The sequence below is a fragment of the Ochotona princeps genome, chromosome 9, assembly GCF_030435755.1.
Source record: "Ochotona princeps isolate mOchPri1 chromosome 9, mOchPri1.hap1, whole genome shotgun sequence".
Taxonomy (NCBI): domain Eukaryota; kingdom Metazoa; phylum Chordata; class Mammalia; order Lagomorpha; family Ochotonidae; genus Ochotona; species Ochotona princeps.
This window is the reverse complement of record NC_080840.1, coordinates 44,121,767-44,140,607: the sequence shown is the minus strand read 5'-3', so window position 1 is coordinate 44,140,607 and position 18,841 is coordinate 44,121,767. Positions and strand designations below refer to the sequence as shown.

At 38.8% G+C, this 18,841-nt stretch overlaps 1 protein-coding gene across 1 annotated transcript in view; it reads left to right on the top strand.

Annotated features, from left to right (window-relative positions):
* The first annotated feature begins 200 nt into the window (after positions 1–200).
* Positions 201–18,841, top strand: part of LOC101529924 (short chain dehydrogenase/reductase family 16C member 5) — a 34,371-nt gene continuing 15,730 nt past the window's right edge. Inside the window, exons 1-6 of the mRNA XM_058668898.1 lie at positions 201–289; positions 5,343–5,689; positions 8,055–8,186; positions 12,724–12,823; positions 13,570–13,714; positions 17,921–18,046. Coding sequence (XP_058524881.1) covers positions 5,369–5,689; positions 8,055–8,186; positions 12,724–12,823; positions 13,570–13,714; positions 17,921–18,046 — 824 coding nt within the window. The 5' untranslated portion in view covers positions 201–289; positions 5,343–5,368. The remainder of the gene's footprint in view (positions 290–5,342; positions 5,690–8,054; positions 8,187–12,723; positions 12,824–13,569; positions 13,715–17,920; positions 18,047–18,841) is intronic.

Sequence of the window (18,841 nt, the reverse complement as noted above, 5' to 3'; positions counted from 1 at the left end):
GTGACAGTACTCGGCCTGTAAATTACACTTTCACAGGACACACCCCTATGACAAGCCACCTTGGGGGTGACAACATAGGCTGTATGCCCTACATTGCAGACAGAGGTGAGGTACAGGCAATTTCCCACGCTTGCACTTTCTACCTGGCACCCAGACAGATATGAAAAGGCGTGGGAAGATCAGTAAAACCAAAACCACTTAAGAGACAGTCTCTGGCTGCTGACATGAGTTCTGCTTGCCCCAGCCTCTGCAAGAACACCTGTGTTCCCTGAGTGCAGCATTCGTGCAGGTACTGTGAGGCCCATTGGTTAGCCCTAAGAGCAAGCCAGGCACCTGCCTCTGAGAGCAAGTTTCTCTGATCACAATTTAACTCCTAAACAGAGGCATGAAATAATCCTGTTGTCACTCCTGGCATCTCTTTACTCTTCTTTTCTACTTGTTTGGGTTCACTTCAGTGGCTTTTGGAAAATTAAGGCAAATTGTGTGGAGGTATTAAGGGACAAGGAGAGAGCCAAAAAAGAGTACTGTGTGTGCAGTCAATGTGCTCTTAAGTGCTTGAGCTTGACTCCTGCATGCCAGTGGATGTTTATATGAGTGCTGTGTTAGGCTTACATATGGTTTTTGCGTGCCTGTTTGGGGATTGAGCAGACATGCACAAATCACCTTTATTTGCCTTGTGTGTGCTAGTGGTCATGCATCTAAGCATCTGTATTTGCCTTGTGTATGCCTCTGGACATGCATGAATACCTGTATTTGGCCTGCAATCGCCACTGAGCACCTTTATTTGGCTGATAACTGACTTGTGTGTACCAGTGATCAGGCATGCAAGTGCCTGCATTTAGCTTGTGTGTACCAGTGCGCATGTCTTTGAGTGCCTGCATTTGGCTTTAAAAGAACAAAAGATGTATTTGTTTACTTGAAAGTATGAGAAGGAAAGACAGGGAGGTCTTCCATCTGCTGGTTCACTCTCCAAATGGCCACAACAGCCAGAGCTGTGGTAGTCAGGAGGGCCGGGAGCCTCTTCTGTGTCTTTCATGAGTGTGCAGGAGCCCCAGTACATGGGCCATCTTAATCTGCTTTCCCAGACACATTAGCAAGGAGTTGGATCAAAGGTGGGCAGCCGAGACTCGAATCAGAGGTGCTCATATGGAATGCAGTTGCCACAGGCAGTGACAGTTTTACCAGCTATGCCATAGCACAGGCCCCTACATGTGGCTTTTGACAGGGTCCTATAATAACCCAAATCTAATATAGAATAGGTTACCTAGGCAACAGTGCTTAGGAAACCCCTGCCCCATTCACTCCTAGCACTTGCGTAGTAAAGAAATAATTCTTACACAGCACAGAAAAGCTTCCCATGCTTTGATGTTTGGACATCTTTAGGAGTAACTAGCTATGTAATGTCATCATGAAAGAGGCTCTTGTGCAAGTGTCAAATTAAAACTTTCAAGTTAATATTTGCACAGAATTTTTCAACCAACTGAATTTTTGCTGCATGTTATTGTGCTATGTATATTCCTTGGAAATAAGTGCTGAACCCACTTCACAGATAAGTAAACACATACTCAATAAGGCAAAACTTACCCAGAGCAGTCAACAATACACGGCATTTGAATTTGTGCTTCCTACAGTGAATTCTGCTCATTCGGCTGTAGGTGACATTGTGACATGCTGCTAATACTCCACTCTCATAACCTATCATTTATCCCAGAACACTTAGTACATTCCTGAAAATTTTAAGTTCTTGGAACATAAAGCCAAGCTTACTGAGAGTTACTTAGGGAAGTCACAAGTACAGTGACATAAAATATAGGAGTTCTGGAATCATAAAATGTGATTGAAATACTACTTTCACTTACAAATGGCAAGGCATTGGTGAGTTATATCCTTACCTGAATCGCAGTCTTATCCCCACATGGCTATTTTGCTAATTAAATCGAATAAGGCATGAAAGCCACATGATGCCATTTAGTCTTGATAAATATTTGCTCATGTTTCATTGTTCTTTTTCTAGAGTGCATGTTGTCATCACTGTCCAAGACCAATGTGCAGTTAGAATCTTTTCAGACCTGTACCTCCTACTTACTAAGGCTCTTGTGTGTGTTTCTCTCTCATTCCAAAATAACATCGTATGTTTGTAATGCCTTATCTAAAGAACACTGAATCAATGAATGATTAGGAAAATGCTGAAAATCTCAACCTCAATGCAGTGCCATAGCATACTATGTTGATGAAGTGCAATAATTTTGATAGCAAGCTCCTCAACTTTATTCTAAGATCAATAAAGTTACATATCCTAAGAATAAACTTGGTGTACAAAAAAGGAATGAAAAATTTCTGGTCGTTTCTTATTTCCCATATAAAATTCCAGTGAGGCTGAAGGCTTTCTTTATCATATCAGTACTTGTTTTTAGAAGATGCCAAAGTATGATTTCCTTTCAACTTTGCAATAAACTACATGTTTCTGGGATTGTGCATAAACCAGAAAGGTCTCTGTAAGCTGGAAAAATTAGAGAATTGACTTATTTCCTAATTGTAAATTTGTGATCTGCATTAACTCTTACTGAGTGTAAAAAAAAAATAAAATCATGAATAATTTTTCCATAATACACAATTCTATTTGATGACCTTTCTACAGCTAATATCCACAATAGTTCCAAATAAATTGTAGAGAGTATAATGTCTTGTCTCCATGCTCCATCTTGAAGCCAGCCTTTGAAGCCAAGTTTCAAAGGTGATCCTCTCTGTCCAGTATCCCTCATGCTGCTACTGAGAACCACTCTCTGTGTCAGACAGCTCTAGATCATGCCTTTGGCTGAGGATGAACCCGAATTATGAGATATTTTTGCAGTCCTGTGCTTCTTTGTCAGCCTCCAAATCCACAGTCTGTCCTCCTCATCTCAGAGCCTATAACAGCATCTCCAAAATGAACCCCTAATGTTCTGAACCTAACTCATGTTCATAAATATGCAATGGTTGCAATGAAAGCCCTCTTTTCTCCCCCAGGGATCACTCTTCCCTTCCAAAATCTACACTAATATTTCAGTGGGGTTCTGAAAACGACTCTCTCTATCTTCTCGCAGGAGGGATTTTTAGCAGGATGAGACTAACAACAAGGTAAAGGTATCTGGGCCCTTTTGCATCCTCAGTTGCACCCCAGGGACATCACAAATTTCATTCTTGACTACTTTAAAAAGAAGCAAAAGTCATGGAGCCTAAAAAAAATAAAAATAAATAAAAATAATTTTAAAAATGTTTTTAAAAGTCATAGAGCCAGCACCATGGTGTGTAGTAGGCTGGACCTGTGGTGCCCACATCGAATATGGGTGCTGGTTCATGTCCTGGCTACTCCACTTCCCATTCAGCTCCCTGCTTATGGCCTGGGAGAGCAGTATAGGGTGGCTCAAGTCCTTTTGACTCTGACCCAAGTGGAAGTCTCAGAAGAGGCTCCTGTCTTCTGGCTTTGGATCAGCTCAGCTCCTGGAATCATAGCCATCTGAGGAGTGAACCCAGATAGCTGAAGAGTGAATTTTCATGTGGAGAGATGGAAGACTACCTGCCCCCCACACTCTTTATGTATCTCCTTCTTGGTAACTCTGCCTTTCAAATAAGAAAATAAAATAAATCTTTTTTTGAAAAAGTAAAGGTCATGCAAAGACAATTATTTTTACTAAATTCAAGTTCTGCTTTGTTTTTTCAAAGTAAATGGGATACTCATTTTGTTAGCACTTAGTGTTTAAGAACTTGGGCAGTGAATCTAATATGTGGGTTCAAACTGTTCTCAATAACTGCCAGAACTTGAGCTAGTTCCTTAGCCTCTAATGACTCTGTTCTCTGAGCCTTTAAATATGACAGTGCTTGCAAGAAGTAAATGACTTTATGCACACTGAGCATTTAGAATATTTCTGGCATATAGAAATAATTCACAGTATTAATACAAATGGTCTTGCTAGTGCTACTGACACCATCACCATCATTATTGTGATAATAGTTTCCTCAAGTCAACTTGTTCTGTTATTTGTTTCTTTTCTTTTTAAAGAAAATTTTACCTTTTGAAAGACTTTTAGTTAGTGGATTAGTTAGTTGAGCAGCAGAGTGACAAAGAGAGAGGGAAAGGCACTTGTCCACTTTCCATATGGCCTCAGAAGCTGTGACTGGTCCAGGCGGCAGCCAGGAATTCCACTTGAGGTTCCATGTGGCTGTCAGGGGCTCAAGTATGTGTGCATTCATCTGCTGTCTTGCAGATGCATTAGCAGGAAATTGGATTGGAAGCCGATCCGCCAGGACTAGAACAACAGTCTGGAACAGAATACCTGATGTCTCAATCTACAGCTTACTCCACTATGCCAGTCTCAGTCCAGCTAGCTTATTTTAATACAGGTTTCGTATATACTCATGTTTGATTTATACAGTAAATGGTTGCACAAGAATATTGAAGTATGAGGCTATTTCAAAAAGTTTTAAGAAAATGAAACTAAAATCAGTGCATAACTTTTCTTATAATGCACATTTTTATTAGCCTTTTGGACATACAGTATAGGCATGGATTTCAAAATGTTTAAACAGAATAAACCTATCTTTTAATTCCATTTTCTGCTAACTTTTGAAGTAGCCTAATACAACAGAATATGATTTTTAAAAATCAGCAAAGTATCACCAAACATTGAAAAAAATGCCATACTGGCATTCCCAGGTGACACTAGGAAAAGGCGTTACTGAGACAAGAAAAACCTATACTAAAGGTAAAGGCCTAGACCACAGTTCAAGAGATCTTTAGCCTTGAGCTTCAGTGTTGGTTATTTTATTAGCTAACCACATGATCATGAGAAAAACTACTCAATAGTCATCTGTCTCAGTGCCCTCAGTCTTTAACAGCCTTAACTATACCTGGCGTGTATGTATCAAAGAGATATGGTGGGAATCAGATGAAAATCATAAAGGCTCTATTTGTCTTATTTATAAGTTATTGAACATTTGCCTAATGATAGCAAAATTTTATTTAATGTCATCAGAAACATTACAGGAAACTGATGGGGCAGAAACAGGTAGTTTTATTGAATCAAATGCTAAGAACTTATTTCTCTGTCACACTGACCCAGAAATCTGTGTCCCACCTATGCAGCATAATGATTCATGCACAAGCAAGTGTCTTACAAATTGAGGATGTTCTTCTTAACAGAAAACACTCACAATTATTATTCATGTAACTTAAAATGCAATGTGTTTGACAAGTATTCTTAAAATGTATGTTTTGGCAAATTAATTCTTTGTAGTGAATGATCTATATGTACTGCAATTGTCATGTGGTAAATGGATTTATCAGTTACCTTTTTCCTTATTAGGACACTCGCTTCTTCGCTGAATCAACATGAATGTGATTGTGGATACCATCATATTTTTGGGAAAATTTCTATACTACTTTTTAGAATCTTTAGTTTACAAGATAATTCCCAAGAACAAAAAGAAAGTCTCTGGAGAGATTGTACTTATCACAGGAGCTGGAAGTGGACTTGGGAGGCTCTTAGCCATACATTTTGCCAAGCTTGGGGCCATTTTAGTTCTCTGGGACATTAATCAAGAAGGTAATATGGAAACATTCAGACTGGTCAAAGAAACAGGTGATGTGAAAGTCTTTGCTTATAAGTGTGACTGTAGCAACAGACAAGAGGTCTACAGAGTTGCTGGTCAGGTAAGCAGGTGGGAATTCTTCACTTCTATGGCGCAAAATAGGGATCCAGCACACACTTTCCCAAATGAGGAGAGGCACTTGCCATCAGCTTCCCCAGATCTCCATGAGTCTCTCACTAGAGTCTATATGTTAAAAATTCAACATGAGAATGGGCATTTGGCTTAGAGGATAAGAAACCTGCATTCCGTAATTATGTATCTAGGTTAAACTATCAGTTCCAGCTCCCTTCCCCAACTTCCCACTCATGTAGAACTGAGGAGGCAGAAGATGGCCCAAGTGCTTGGGTCTTTGCCACACATGTGGAGGGAGTTCCCAGCTCCAGGCTTCAGCATGCCCTGGCCTGAATGTGGCAAGTACTCAGGGAACAAACCAGAAGACAGGCACCTTGTGTGTGTGTGTCTGTCTTTCTCTCTAGCATTCAAAAATCTGCATGTATAATACACATATATGTTCATAATATTTCCAGAAGAAATTTGGCTTTTTGATTTCCACTATAACACAATGTTAGCAAGAATTTGATTAGCCTACAGTACTCAGTCTTGCCCAACTGCTTTTACAAATGACTCATACATCACCAGGAGCTGTCAAAAACTGAGCCCAGTCTTGGCTTGATGCCTTATTGTTTGTGTAATCTTTACCACATAACTTGCCCTCTCTAGATCCCAAGAGCTCCATCTGACTCTCCACATGGGTAACAGAAACTCTGGTACTGGTGCCATAATCTGCTGCTTCCCAGCCACATTAGCAGGAAGCTGGATTAAAATAAGAGTAGTTTGAACTGGAACAACATTGTGACACAGAACTTGAGCTTTCCAAACAGTGGTTTCATGTGCAACACCATGCTGGCCCCATGGGTCCCTGTGCCCCTGTCTTTTTGGTGTGGGAGCGAGCACTGGCTCACACTGACTACTTCACCAAACCAAGTGGCTGTCCTGCTCTAAATGTCAACCTCCCCAATATTTTCTTCTGTCCTGCTTCTCTCCAGAGTAACAGTTTAATTCACCTAATCCTTCAGCCCAGCAATATCAGCTCTTGCTTTTGCCATCCGTTCCCCTCTACTACATCAGCAGCAGCATTTACTGAATCTCTATAAATGCTGTCATCTGGCAAACTCAACACATAGCAATGCCTAGACCAGGAGTTAGAAAAACAAGTCAGGGCAGGTAATGCTTCCTGTTTGGAAACAAAAAAATGTAGGATGTGCCAGTCAAATGATTCATATCAGGACAAAATTTTTGATAAGTGTTCAAATCAATATTTAAACACCCTTCATGCTTTGCCCCTGAGTGTTCTATATCAATGTCATCACATAGTCTGAGACAACAGAATGAAAGAGAAATGGCTCTCCAGCGTTTCCAGGAGTACGCTTTTCTCTGAGCACGGCTTGTGGCTTATTATGCATCAGGCAAGCAGGCAATCTGCTCAATTCCAGAGGAGAGATGGAAAGTCAACAATGAGGCATCAGGAAGCAGCATAGCAGTAGCACTGCTGTGCAGCCCAGGGAAGCACAGATTACAGATGATAATTAGATATGTGGCAGTCCAATGGACACACCAGATCACAATTAGCACACAAGCCCAATAGAAACACCAGATCACAGTTAACACACAGTGTACCATATATGTTTTTTATGCATTTGGGCTGAATGCTGGACATGAAGGAAGATGTGCTCCTACCACACGCTCATGAAAGAGATAGGGAGATGACACCTATACAAGTAGCCATCAGAGGGCCCAGCATGGTAGCCTAGTGGCTACAATCCTCACCTTGCATGTGCTGGGATCCCATATAGGCACCAGTCCTAATTCCAGAGGTCCTGCTTCCCATCCAGCTCCCTGCCTATAGCCTGGGAAAGCAGTTGAGGACAGCCCAAAGCCTTGGAACCTTGCACCTGTGTGGGAGACCCGGAAGAAGCACCAGGTTCCTGGCTTTGGGTTGGCTCAGCTCCGGCCGCTATGGTCACTTTGGTAGTGAATCAATGGACAGAATATCTTCCTCTCTGTCTCTCCTCTTCTCTGTGTATCTGCCTTTCCAATAAAAATAAATAGATCTTTAGATCAGAAGAAGTAGCTATCAGAACCTACACTATTGAGAGAAAACTTGATTCCACCTGAGGCATCAAAGCAGACAGTGTATCCAGACATCACCACCAGCAGTGAAACCCCACAAGGAAAAGAGTTGCCCTAACACAAGTAGTAAGGAAAACACTGCGCAATACACAGCAGGTCATTGCCACACAGAAGTTATAATTCTGTAAGCAAAACTACCTTTAGTGTTAAAGAAACTATCTGAATAAGATAAGAAAAAAAATGATAGGAAAATGACAGACCATGACTGACTTAATACTTGCTTCTCTTCTGTCCAGGTCAGAAAAGAAGTTGGTGATGTGACCATTCTTATTAACAACGCTGGCATCGTAACAGGAAAGCCCTTTCTGGACATTCCAGATCACCTAGTGGAAAAATCGTTCCTTGTCAATGCCTTCGCTCATTTCTGGGTAACCTCTCTCTCTCTCGCTCTTATATCCTTAAGTGTGAAAGGTCTGTGTGTATGTGTAAATGGCCATTCTCCATGTCGTCTGCATTTGGGAGTTTTCTGCTGATCAATTGGTGGGGATTCACCCCTACCCTGTTTCACTTGCCTGACCTTGTCTTATTCCAAATCCTCAGGGAATTCCTTTCAGTTTACCTTTCCCAGTGTTGAATGGTGTAATTAAAAAGCTAAGTTGATCTTGGTATACATTTTTAAAAAATCTATAGATAGATTCTTTTGGTGATACACACTTTACATAAAATTTTCCCACATTTTCCATTGGTCCCTCATATTCGTCTGTCCAGAAATCTGTCCACCAAAAATAGAAAGCTATGGGTGAGGCAAACAGTAACTATATAAGGGAGATTTAAATTGTTCATGAGTGAAAGAGGAGCTTGTGCAGAGAGCAGGGACTGCTTTCAGAGTAGCGGTGTATGTGCCTGTGTGGAATGCAGGGAATGAGAGGCAGGCGTAATAATAACACTCCACATCTGCAGAGTGTTTATAGGACCTCCATGTGGTTGCAAATTATTGTTTATAATTAAAATTTTCACTTATCCGAAATTTTCATTCACTTATATTCTTGATTTGAAAGGCAGACACTCAGTGAGCCAGAAAAAGAGAGCGGGATCCCATCATTTACTGGTTCACTTGCCTACACATCCACAACAACCACATCTATTCCAAGCCAAAGCCAGGAACTCAATTCAGTTATCCCACAATAGCAACAAGTGTCTTATTTCCTCAGTTGCTACTACTGTGTCCCAGGATCTGTATTTTAAGGAAGATGGAATCAGAACCAAGACAATCCAATTTGGGATTTGAGCATCCTAAGTGGGATTTTAGTAACTAGGCCAAATGCCTGGCCCCAATATTCTTTAACTGCACATGCAACCAGGGTGTCACTGAATTCTCACCAATTAAATGGTGCCATTCAATTCTCATTTCACAAATAAGGAAACTGAAGTTGAAGGAGTTAAATAAGTTACCCAAAAACAAGCAACAGAAAACTATGTCCTAAGCTTTCAGAAGGAGGATATGAGAAAGGACAGAAATTCTTGGCAGAAGGAGAACTGGCAAATTTCTCATTCAGGAGTGTGTCCCCCAGTACTGGTTGACTTAGACCCACTGGTCGGTAGAATCTTCTTCAATGATGGAAATGCTCTCTAACTATGCTCCCCAACAGAATGGCCGCTTGTCATTTATGGCTATTGTGCACTTAAATTCTGGTTTATAAGACTGAGGGACTAACTTTTTAACTTTATATCATTTAATTTACTTAAATATGTATTGTAACAGCCAGACACCTAGAGGCTGCCACCTTGGGAAATGCAACTCTAGGAAGCAGGCAGGAGCTGAAGGAGATGTGCCTTATCATAGGTGCTCTGGTGGGAGGGATAATTCATGGTGCCTGAATAATAGAATCAGATGAATGAGCATCAGAAATGGCCATGGAACTGCAGTGGGACAAGATGAGAATCTTTGCTTGCTGGGAAATCTACAAAAAGATAAAAATAAAGCCCCTCTTTGCCTTTCTTCACAGCAGATGGACTAAGCTAAGATCAATTTTAAGTTCCTTATCTTTATAAGAGATACTTCTTTTGTCAATTAATTTAATATTCATATATATCAGCTTAGACAAGAATATATGCATAGCATTAATAATGTCATTCTTTAAAAGGACATATTAATTTGAAAGAGCAGGGGGTGAGTGAGACAGAGAGATCATCTGTGTACTGGTTAACTTACCAAATGATCACAATGGCTGTAAAACCAAAACCAAGAGTTAGTAATTCAATCCTACTTTCCCACGTAGGTGGCAGGTTCCAAGTATTAGGGCCATTTTCTACTCCTTCCCAGACATATTTAGCAGATTTTGCATTGTTGTAGGAGAGCATTTTAATGTGGGATGCTAGTGGCACAAGCCAAAGCTTACCTCACTGTGCCATAATACAGGTCCAATGTCATTTTTAGCTCTCATCAAGAACATTAAATATAATTCAGTTTGCCATCACATTGCTAGCTTAGGTTTACTGCACTAAGCTTACCATCTCATATGAAGCTTTACAACAAAATAAACAAAACTCTACTTGGATACTCAAATGTGTTCTCTTTGAGTTTTAAATTCTTCGAAAGTTTATAGATAGCCAAAGACTTATTATACATTTTCCAACTCAGCACTACCCTAAAATGTTGAAATGTAGTTGATACCACAAAAGTCATTTAAGTTGATACAATTGGCAATTTGTGAAATTAAAAATGGCATCATTCTGTTTTGTAGTAAACTCATCTTTTGCTATAACTAAACTGAACATTTGTTTTCATTTCATAACCCAAAATGTTTTGTGGAAACAAAGATGATGTCTCTGGCCTATAAGCCAGTGTGGAAAAACATAGGAAGTTCATTAATTAGATTTTTCCAGGAGAAAATTGCCACAAGTGTTACATAAATAAGATAAAACAAAATTAAGCAGATCTGATGCCCCTTTGCACTACATCTCACAGGTGATGGAGTCAGGAAAAAGTTGTTCATCATGAAAGTCAGACTGTTTTACAGACTTAGTCTGATTAGGAGTAATGTGTACACTTGGATCCATACAAAATATATTAAAATATTAAAAATAAATTACAGAAATTAAAACACATTTTGACAGCAAATTGCTAAGTTGACATTTATATTCCGTTGTCTTCACTTTACTAATACATATCCACTTAAAAGCACAAATAATGAGTTTCTATAACCAATTTATTTTTCAATACATCCTAAAAATGTTCTCCATTGATACATAGAATTTCAAAACCACATTTTAATGTAGTAGTCCCCCTCAGCCAGGGATTCAATTTTCATAGTACAAAACAATGAATTGAAAATTGCAAAAATAAACCTTCCATACTTTTAAATTTTGCACCGTTCTGAGTATGCAGTTTCATGTCATCATGAATCGTCTCTCGCATGGGTGGCAGGAGCCCAGTTACTTGAGCTGCTCCCATGGTTTGCACGGACAGGAAGCTAGAATGCAGAGCAGAGCTGGAAACTGAACTTACACATTTGAATATGGGATATCGGTATCCCAAGTGATATTTTAAGCACTAGGACAAACAAGAACTCCTATAGCTCCTTTATGTTTATTTAAAATTTTATTTGAGAGGTATCCATGTTCAGCTCAGCAACTCTTTTTTTAAGACTTACTTTGTTTTTATTTGAAAAATAAACTTAAAGAAAGAAGGAGAAAGGGAGAGACTTTCCATATGCTGATTCACTCCTCAATGGCCACAATGGCTGGAACTGAGTCAATTTAAAACCAGGAGCCAGGAGCCTCCTCCGGGTCACCCATGAGGATGCAGGGGCCCAAGTACTTGGACCATCTTCCAATGCTTTTGCAGGCCATAAACAGATAGCTGGACCTGAGGTGGAGCTGCTGGGACATGAACTGGCACCCTTATGAAATGCCAGCACCACAGGGGGAAGTTTAGCCTACAACATCATGGTGCTGGCTCCCAGCAACTCTGAAAAATGTTAATGGAAGATGAAAGATTTTCAAAGCTGAGATGCCATTCTTAGTTCCAGAGACTGTTCCCTGTATGTAGGTACATCTGGACTTCTGCAGGTGAGCAGCTCTCAGCAGACTTGCCAAAACTCTTAAATGCAAGCTTCTGCCTTTGTTAAAAATAAAATGTCTCATAGAAACAGACTATGAGTATTGTCAGTGTTTTATTAGATTTGTTTATAGTGGGACCAGTGAAATGACAGAGCTGACAAAACAACAGAATGAGAAACATCATATATAATTAATGGAAAGAAGAATGCAGAAGTAAGACTGCTGGACTCCTGCCTCTGGAACCAAGCTTTTATAACGGACAAAACTCCACACTTACTAGTTTTCTACATGCTAACTTCTCATTGCACAACATTATGAAATGTCTTGGCTCCAATGACTACTGGTCAAATAAAGTTTGAATTATTCATTCCACAAGAGACAGGTGGACAGTCTAGCGGATGAATGAGTATAATTTACCAAAGTATCTAAAATCTAAGTCATGAAGATAATTCAAAAGCACTTTACTTACCAGTGTGTGTTTACTCAACATTGATGCTACTTCTTTTTGAGCAATTTCTCCCATCCTACTAGTCCAACCGTGTGAGGGCGGATTTTATTTACAATGAGACTGAATTTTAATGCAAACTGCTAAAAGCCACATGTACAAGCTCAGAATCCCAGGAAAAGTTATATTAAATTCTTTTATCAACTGTAAATACAAAATTCCTTTTTTAGACAATTAGTATAATTTACTTCAAAGGCAAATAAATCAAATAATGTTTTTTACAGAGTGAGAAAATGAAACCTAAGCTCCTTGGGAACAGTGATGACAAGATGTCCCCTTTTGCACTGTCATAAAATCTATCACAGCATAAATGTTAAAAGGACTACTAAATTTGTATGATACTGAACAAGTACTTACCAATGAATTAAATATTAAAGCAGCCTATTTCTATCTTCCAGACTTGCAAGGCTTTCCTTCCTGCCATGATTAAACTCAACCGTGGACACTTGGTCTGTATTTCTAGTGTTGCAGGGTTAGTTGGTATCAAGGGACTCTCAGGTGAGTGCTGTGTTCATCAGAAGCCTTTATTCTATTCAGTCCATGACTTTGGAAGTTAGAACTTTTCCAAGGCAGAGAAGTTCTTGTACCATGGTTGCATCTGTAGAGCATTTGACTTTATCTTCAAAGCCAGAATAACCTTTCAATTTCCTTTAAGATTTATTTATTTTTATTGAAAAGTCAGATACACAGAGAGGAGGAGAGACAGAGAGGAAGATCTTCTGTCCACTGATACACTCCCCAAGTTGCTGCAATGGCCACAGCTGAGCCGATCTGAAACCAGGAGCCAGGCGCTTCTTCTAGGTCATCCATGCAAGTGCAGGGTGTCAAAGCTTTGGACCGTCCTGGACTGCTTTTCCAGGCCACAAGCAGGGAGCTGGACAGGAAGCAGGGCCACCAGGATTAGAACCTGTGTCCATATGGGATGCTGGCATGTGGAAGGTGAGGATTTTAGTCGCTAGACTACAGCACCGGGCCCCTCGATTCCCTATTTTTAATGGCAGTGGTATGGAAAGATAGAAGAATGAACATATTGGCTCATGGTGGTCTTAGGTTAAGAGACACTGGAAATAATTTCCATCTTTATGTTGGGTTCATATTGTGGTGATAGAGGTGTGGATTATTTGGTCATCTTAGATGACTTTGATGGTGATGCCTGTGAGGAAAAGGAAGGGAGATTCAGTTCTTAAAAGAATCCCAGAGTTCACTTGTCCAGCTTTAACTCATTGATCTCCACTCTGTTACAGATTATTCTGCAAGCAAATTTGCAGCATTAGGCTTTGCTGAGTCTCTCTTTCTGGAATTAACTATGCAAAAAAAAACTGAAATTAAAACCACCATTGTCTGCCCGTATCTCATGAAAACTGGGATGTTTGATGGCTGCACATCCAAGTAAGTCAACTCTGACCGTAAATTTTGCTCCCATAAAAAGTTTTCAATGTCTGTTCATTATCATTTGATCATATTGCATCTTGAAATACAAGTAAACAAAACAAATAACTAGAATGCCTAATTAAGTAAAAGAAAAAATTTAATGTGTATTAAGTCAGAAGAGTTAATTAAAAAATAGTGTGTCAATTTTATATTGTGGTTAAGACTTAAACTGAAAATACAAATCAGAATATTAAAATATAACAGAAAAATGTATTGAGAAAACATTAAATTGTTTTTCATTGTAGGAGAAAATATAAATAACACCAAAAACAAAACATATTATAAAGTTTATTAATATGTGAAGGGAAATATCACAACGACATTTTTGTATAATGTTTAATTTGGCTAAAAAAAGTCCAATTTGGGATTCAGGTGAAATAGTAGATCTTTTACATAGGTAGATAATCAACAAAGCCGATTGAAAAGTTTAAAACTTCGTGGAAACATAAGTTAATCTTCACAATTGTTAAAAGAAAGAATGGCATGACCCAGATAATATGAATCATCTATATTGCATTAGATACATACTGCATCCTTTGCTGGTACCTGATAGTCTCTCTGGCTTCCAGGATGGAGAGCTGTTCTGTGTGGTTTGGTAGCAGAAAAACATTGGCAGACCCCATTTTCCACAGCTCCACACAGTAGAATGTCTTTATTGAGTAAACAGCCTCAACCAGGCAGTGCTTATTCTCACCACGAACTGCCACTAGCTAGGAAAGATTTGAGGAGACACACTTGGCAAAATGGTAAGGGTGGTTCCTCTTCCAGAATAGCTTTTTACTGTGAAGCAACTGCTCTCGTAAGATCAGCAGTCAAGTGGCATGTTCCATCTCCTGCAGCTTTCTAATCAGAGTGTCTGTTTCAGGTAGATTTAGTAGATAGTTAATATCAGCAGGCTCATTTTCCCAGGGACTGGGCTGTAGAAGGTCTGTCCTGGGTGGTCGCGGCTCTTTCTGCCATCCTCAATTCCAGTCTTCACACCCTAAATGACAAGGGTTATTGGCATAGAATAGCAGGTGAGGAGTGCATTTCTTGTCACCCTTACCTCCTGCTCCAAGGCACAGAGGTTCTGCCTCAAAAATTACCATCTCTCTGCCCCTGCCATAAGACCTGACTTAAATTGGGTAAGACCATGAACCAGAATATTGGCAAAAGGAATAACACAACTAGTTATCAAATTGTGGAGTTTGCAGGCTGAGTGTAATATGAGTAAAATTAGGCCAGCAAGAAGCTTACGACAAGAAAAAAAGACAGTAAAAATTGGGACCCAAATGATGTATGAAGTCTTTTGCATAGGTAGCTAATCAACATAAAACTATACATATATGACAATAAAATCTCAATCAACCCAATCAACACTCATTCTCTGAGGAATGACCATTCTGTGCTACATACAGACAATAATAAATGCAGACAGACTTTGCTGAACTCATCCAACTATGTCATAAACAACCATAACAAGCCCCACAGTATTGTCTCTGTTAAAATATAATATCCCAAATTTGTACTATTTTATTTAAAAATATGAGCTATATAAAATATAAACAAGATGTGACTCAGAAAGGAATAAAATATAGACAATGGGAATCACCTTTAAGTGGGCCCAATGTTTGGCATGGCAGACACGTTCCAAAGAGCTATTATAAATACGTTCGAAGTCTGAGGAAAATTCATGTTTACATAAATAAAAAAGAAGGTGTGGTAATATCTCATCAAATTTCAGTTGAAGCACATATAAAGAAAAATAGATTTGGGCATAGAGAACAAATGTAAATGAAAAATTCACTAAAACATGTTAAAAGTAGATGTGAGCTGACTATAGAAACAATGAATAAAATTGAGGACAGATGAATAGAGGATATGCAAGCAGAAACAAAAGAGGAAAAGCAAAATGAGTAAAAGTGAACAAAACCTCAGGAAAATTTGGAACACAGTTAAACATAAAAGCATGTACACTGAGGCATCATAGACGTGGAGGATACCGAGAAAGAAGCTTAAAAATATTCAAGGAAACAATGACTGGAAACGTCCTAAATTTGATTAAAACTGTTAGGTTATATATTCAAGAAATCCAGTGAATTCCAAGTAAAACAAACACAAGGGAAAGATCACACTCAACATTGGAAGACAAAACAGAGAGAAGCCTTGAAAGCAGCACGAGGAAAAAAAAAACCTCCTGCTATGTACAAAGCAACTATCTAAAGACACAAGGAAAGCCAAAGGACAAAGGAACGACATTCAAAATGCTGAAAGTAAAAAGAAACTGTGGACTAAGAATCTTCCAGCAAAACTATATTTCAAAAATAAAGGTCAAAATGAACAAGTCATGAACAGGATATTCATGGCTAGTATCCTGAGAGATACACAAGCAAGCTCTTGAGGATGACAGCAAGCAGCAGCAGTGAGTGATCTGAATCCACACGAGGGAGCAAGAATCACCAGTAAAGAAAATGAGGAGACAATAGTAAGTGTCGGTGAGGCTGCAGAGAAACCACACCTCTCACACACAGCTGTTAAGTCAGCACAGCTGCCTTGGAAAACAGTTTACCAGTTCCTCAAAATGTTAAACACGCCTAGAGAAATAAGAGAAATAAAAATGCACATTTTCACCAAAACTAGTACACAAATGTTAGTCCACATCCATTCATGACAGCTAAAAAGTAGACTCTAACTCCCTGTCAAGTAACAGACAAAATGTGACCTATTTACATAAGATGTAAAAATTCACAGAAATCAACAAAAGCATTCTGTGAGAAGAAATTAACAATACGCAATTTACAACAACAAAGTGTTACATATCTTATTATTATCAGCAAATTAGTACTAAACATGCATAAGATCAGCAATATTTCTAATAAATATAAATACATGTAGCTATATATTTAATATTTACATTTTTTACATTTCTTTACTTCTTTGTTTCAAATATAATGACTAAAATAGCAATATTAGTAAGGATTGATAATATTGTGATTAAGTGTTTTTAAAAGAAGGAATGTTATGCCAGGATGAGGTAGCAGGGTAATGGCAAAGACACTGAGGTTAAATGATGAGTTTTTTGCAAAGATTTATTTGGAAGTCAGAGTGACAGAGAGAGAGATAGACAGAGAGAGAGAGAGAGACCTCCCATTCACTGGCTTACTCCCCAGATGTCCACAATAACTAGGCCTGGATCAGGCCAAAACCAGGAGCCAGGGGCTACGTTCTTGTCTCCTACAGTGGTGGCAAGACCCCAAGTACTTGGGCTACATTCCACTGCTTTCTCAGGTAAGCAAAGAGCTGGATTAAAAGCAAAGTAGCTGGGATTTGAAACAGTGCTCTCTTACTGGATTCGGGAATATTAAGAGGAAATTTAGCTTGCATCACCATGCCATCCCCTACTGATGACTTACACACTTGGGATTCCTAAGCATGTAAAAGGCTAAAAAGAAAGTCTCCAGGAAAAAAAATGGCAATAATGGTAGAGGATGAAAGATACAATGATTTGTATATTTTATGTTTTTGTGAATGTTGGAGACTCTCAAGCTGTAGGTCTAAACAAGTTTTAGGAAAGGATAATATGAAGCCTAGTTGCCAGCATTCGGTTATGGAAAACTGACCAGAGTCCAAGAATCAGTGGAAATAAACAGAATGTTTTAGAGATTACTGAGTTTCAAGTCATTGAGAAGAGGAGCATGAAAGTATAAAATGTTGAAGTAACACCTCATGGGACTTTCTTTGTATTCTCATTCATTTCAACTGCTATTGAGCCCACAAACATCTGTATCTTCTTACTATTTAAAAAGGATACATTAAAGACACTCAAGAAATAATCTTTGGTAAAAAACTATCTTAAGTAATATTTTTAAATAATTAGCCTTTTCATAGCATGCAATTATATGATGTTTGAAAAGAGAGAGGGAAGAAAGAGGGAAAAAAAACCTAAAATCCATTATTTTCATCTGTCCAGATCATTGATTAAGCAAAAGTTGAAAACAAGGAATCCATTCCAAGAAACTATATATTCCAGCACTAGTTCCAATACTGTTCATGGGATAAAAGACAAGGCAATCCCTAATATTTAAATGTTGTGTGACTACTTACATCTCAATGTTATGATCCCATTCTGAAATGTAACAATGGATGCTAACACACTGATGATACATTTTGTTATTGCTATTCCAGGTATTCATTTCTGTTACCCTCATTGGAACCAGAATATGTGGCCAAAAAAGTTTTAGATGCCATCTTAGAAGAACGAGTTTACATAATCATACCCAAATTTGCATATGTTGCCTTGATCCTTAAACAGTAAGTTAATAATGACCTCATTATTATTTTGGTTATTGTGAATAGGCTGCCAGTCAATGCTACTTCCTTTGCTGAGAAAGCAGCCTATATTTTCTAAATGAAAGCGAGAAATTCTAATGATTCAAGGGTAATTTGTTAGACTATTGCTAACTGTCTTGATTACTCCTGATATTGACAAAAATTCAGTAAGAATTTAATCATTGCAAAAACATACTTGTTTTTTACACGGGAACAATGAATCCCTTTATTATTTGGGGCTTTAAATTTTTCTTTCATGAAGGAGCTTGTGTTTTTTTTCCTTTTTTTAAGATTTATTTTTATTAGAAAGGCAAATTTACAGAGAGAAGGAGATAGGAGATAAAGATCTTTCATCCACTGGTTCACTCCCCAAGTGGCCACAACAGCCAGAGTTGGAGCTGATCTAATGCCGGGAGCCTGGAGTTTCTTCAGGGTCTCCCACATGGGTGCAAGGTCCAAGGCTTTGGGCCACCCTCTATTGTTTTCCCAAGCCACAAGCAGGGACCTGGATGGGAAGTAGAGCACTGGAGACACAAACTGGCACCCATATGATATGCTGGCACATGCAAGGCTAGGATGTAGCCACTGAGCCATCGCACCAGACCCTGTGTTTTTGTTTTCAGTTAACTACTCCGTTTGACTAATGTAGAGTCAAATGTAGACACTAATGACTGAAACGAAGGACAAAACACTTGAGTGTGCTGTCACAAAAATATTGAAAGAATTTGGTAAGTTGCTCAATTCATTTTGTGAAAGCTTCTGTAACTTCATACAAGG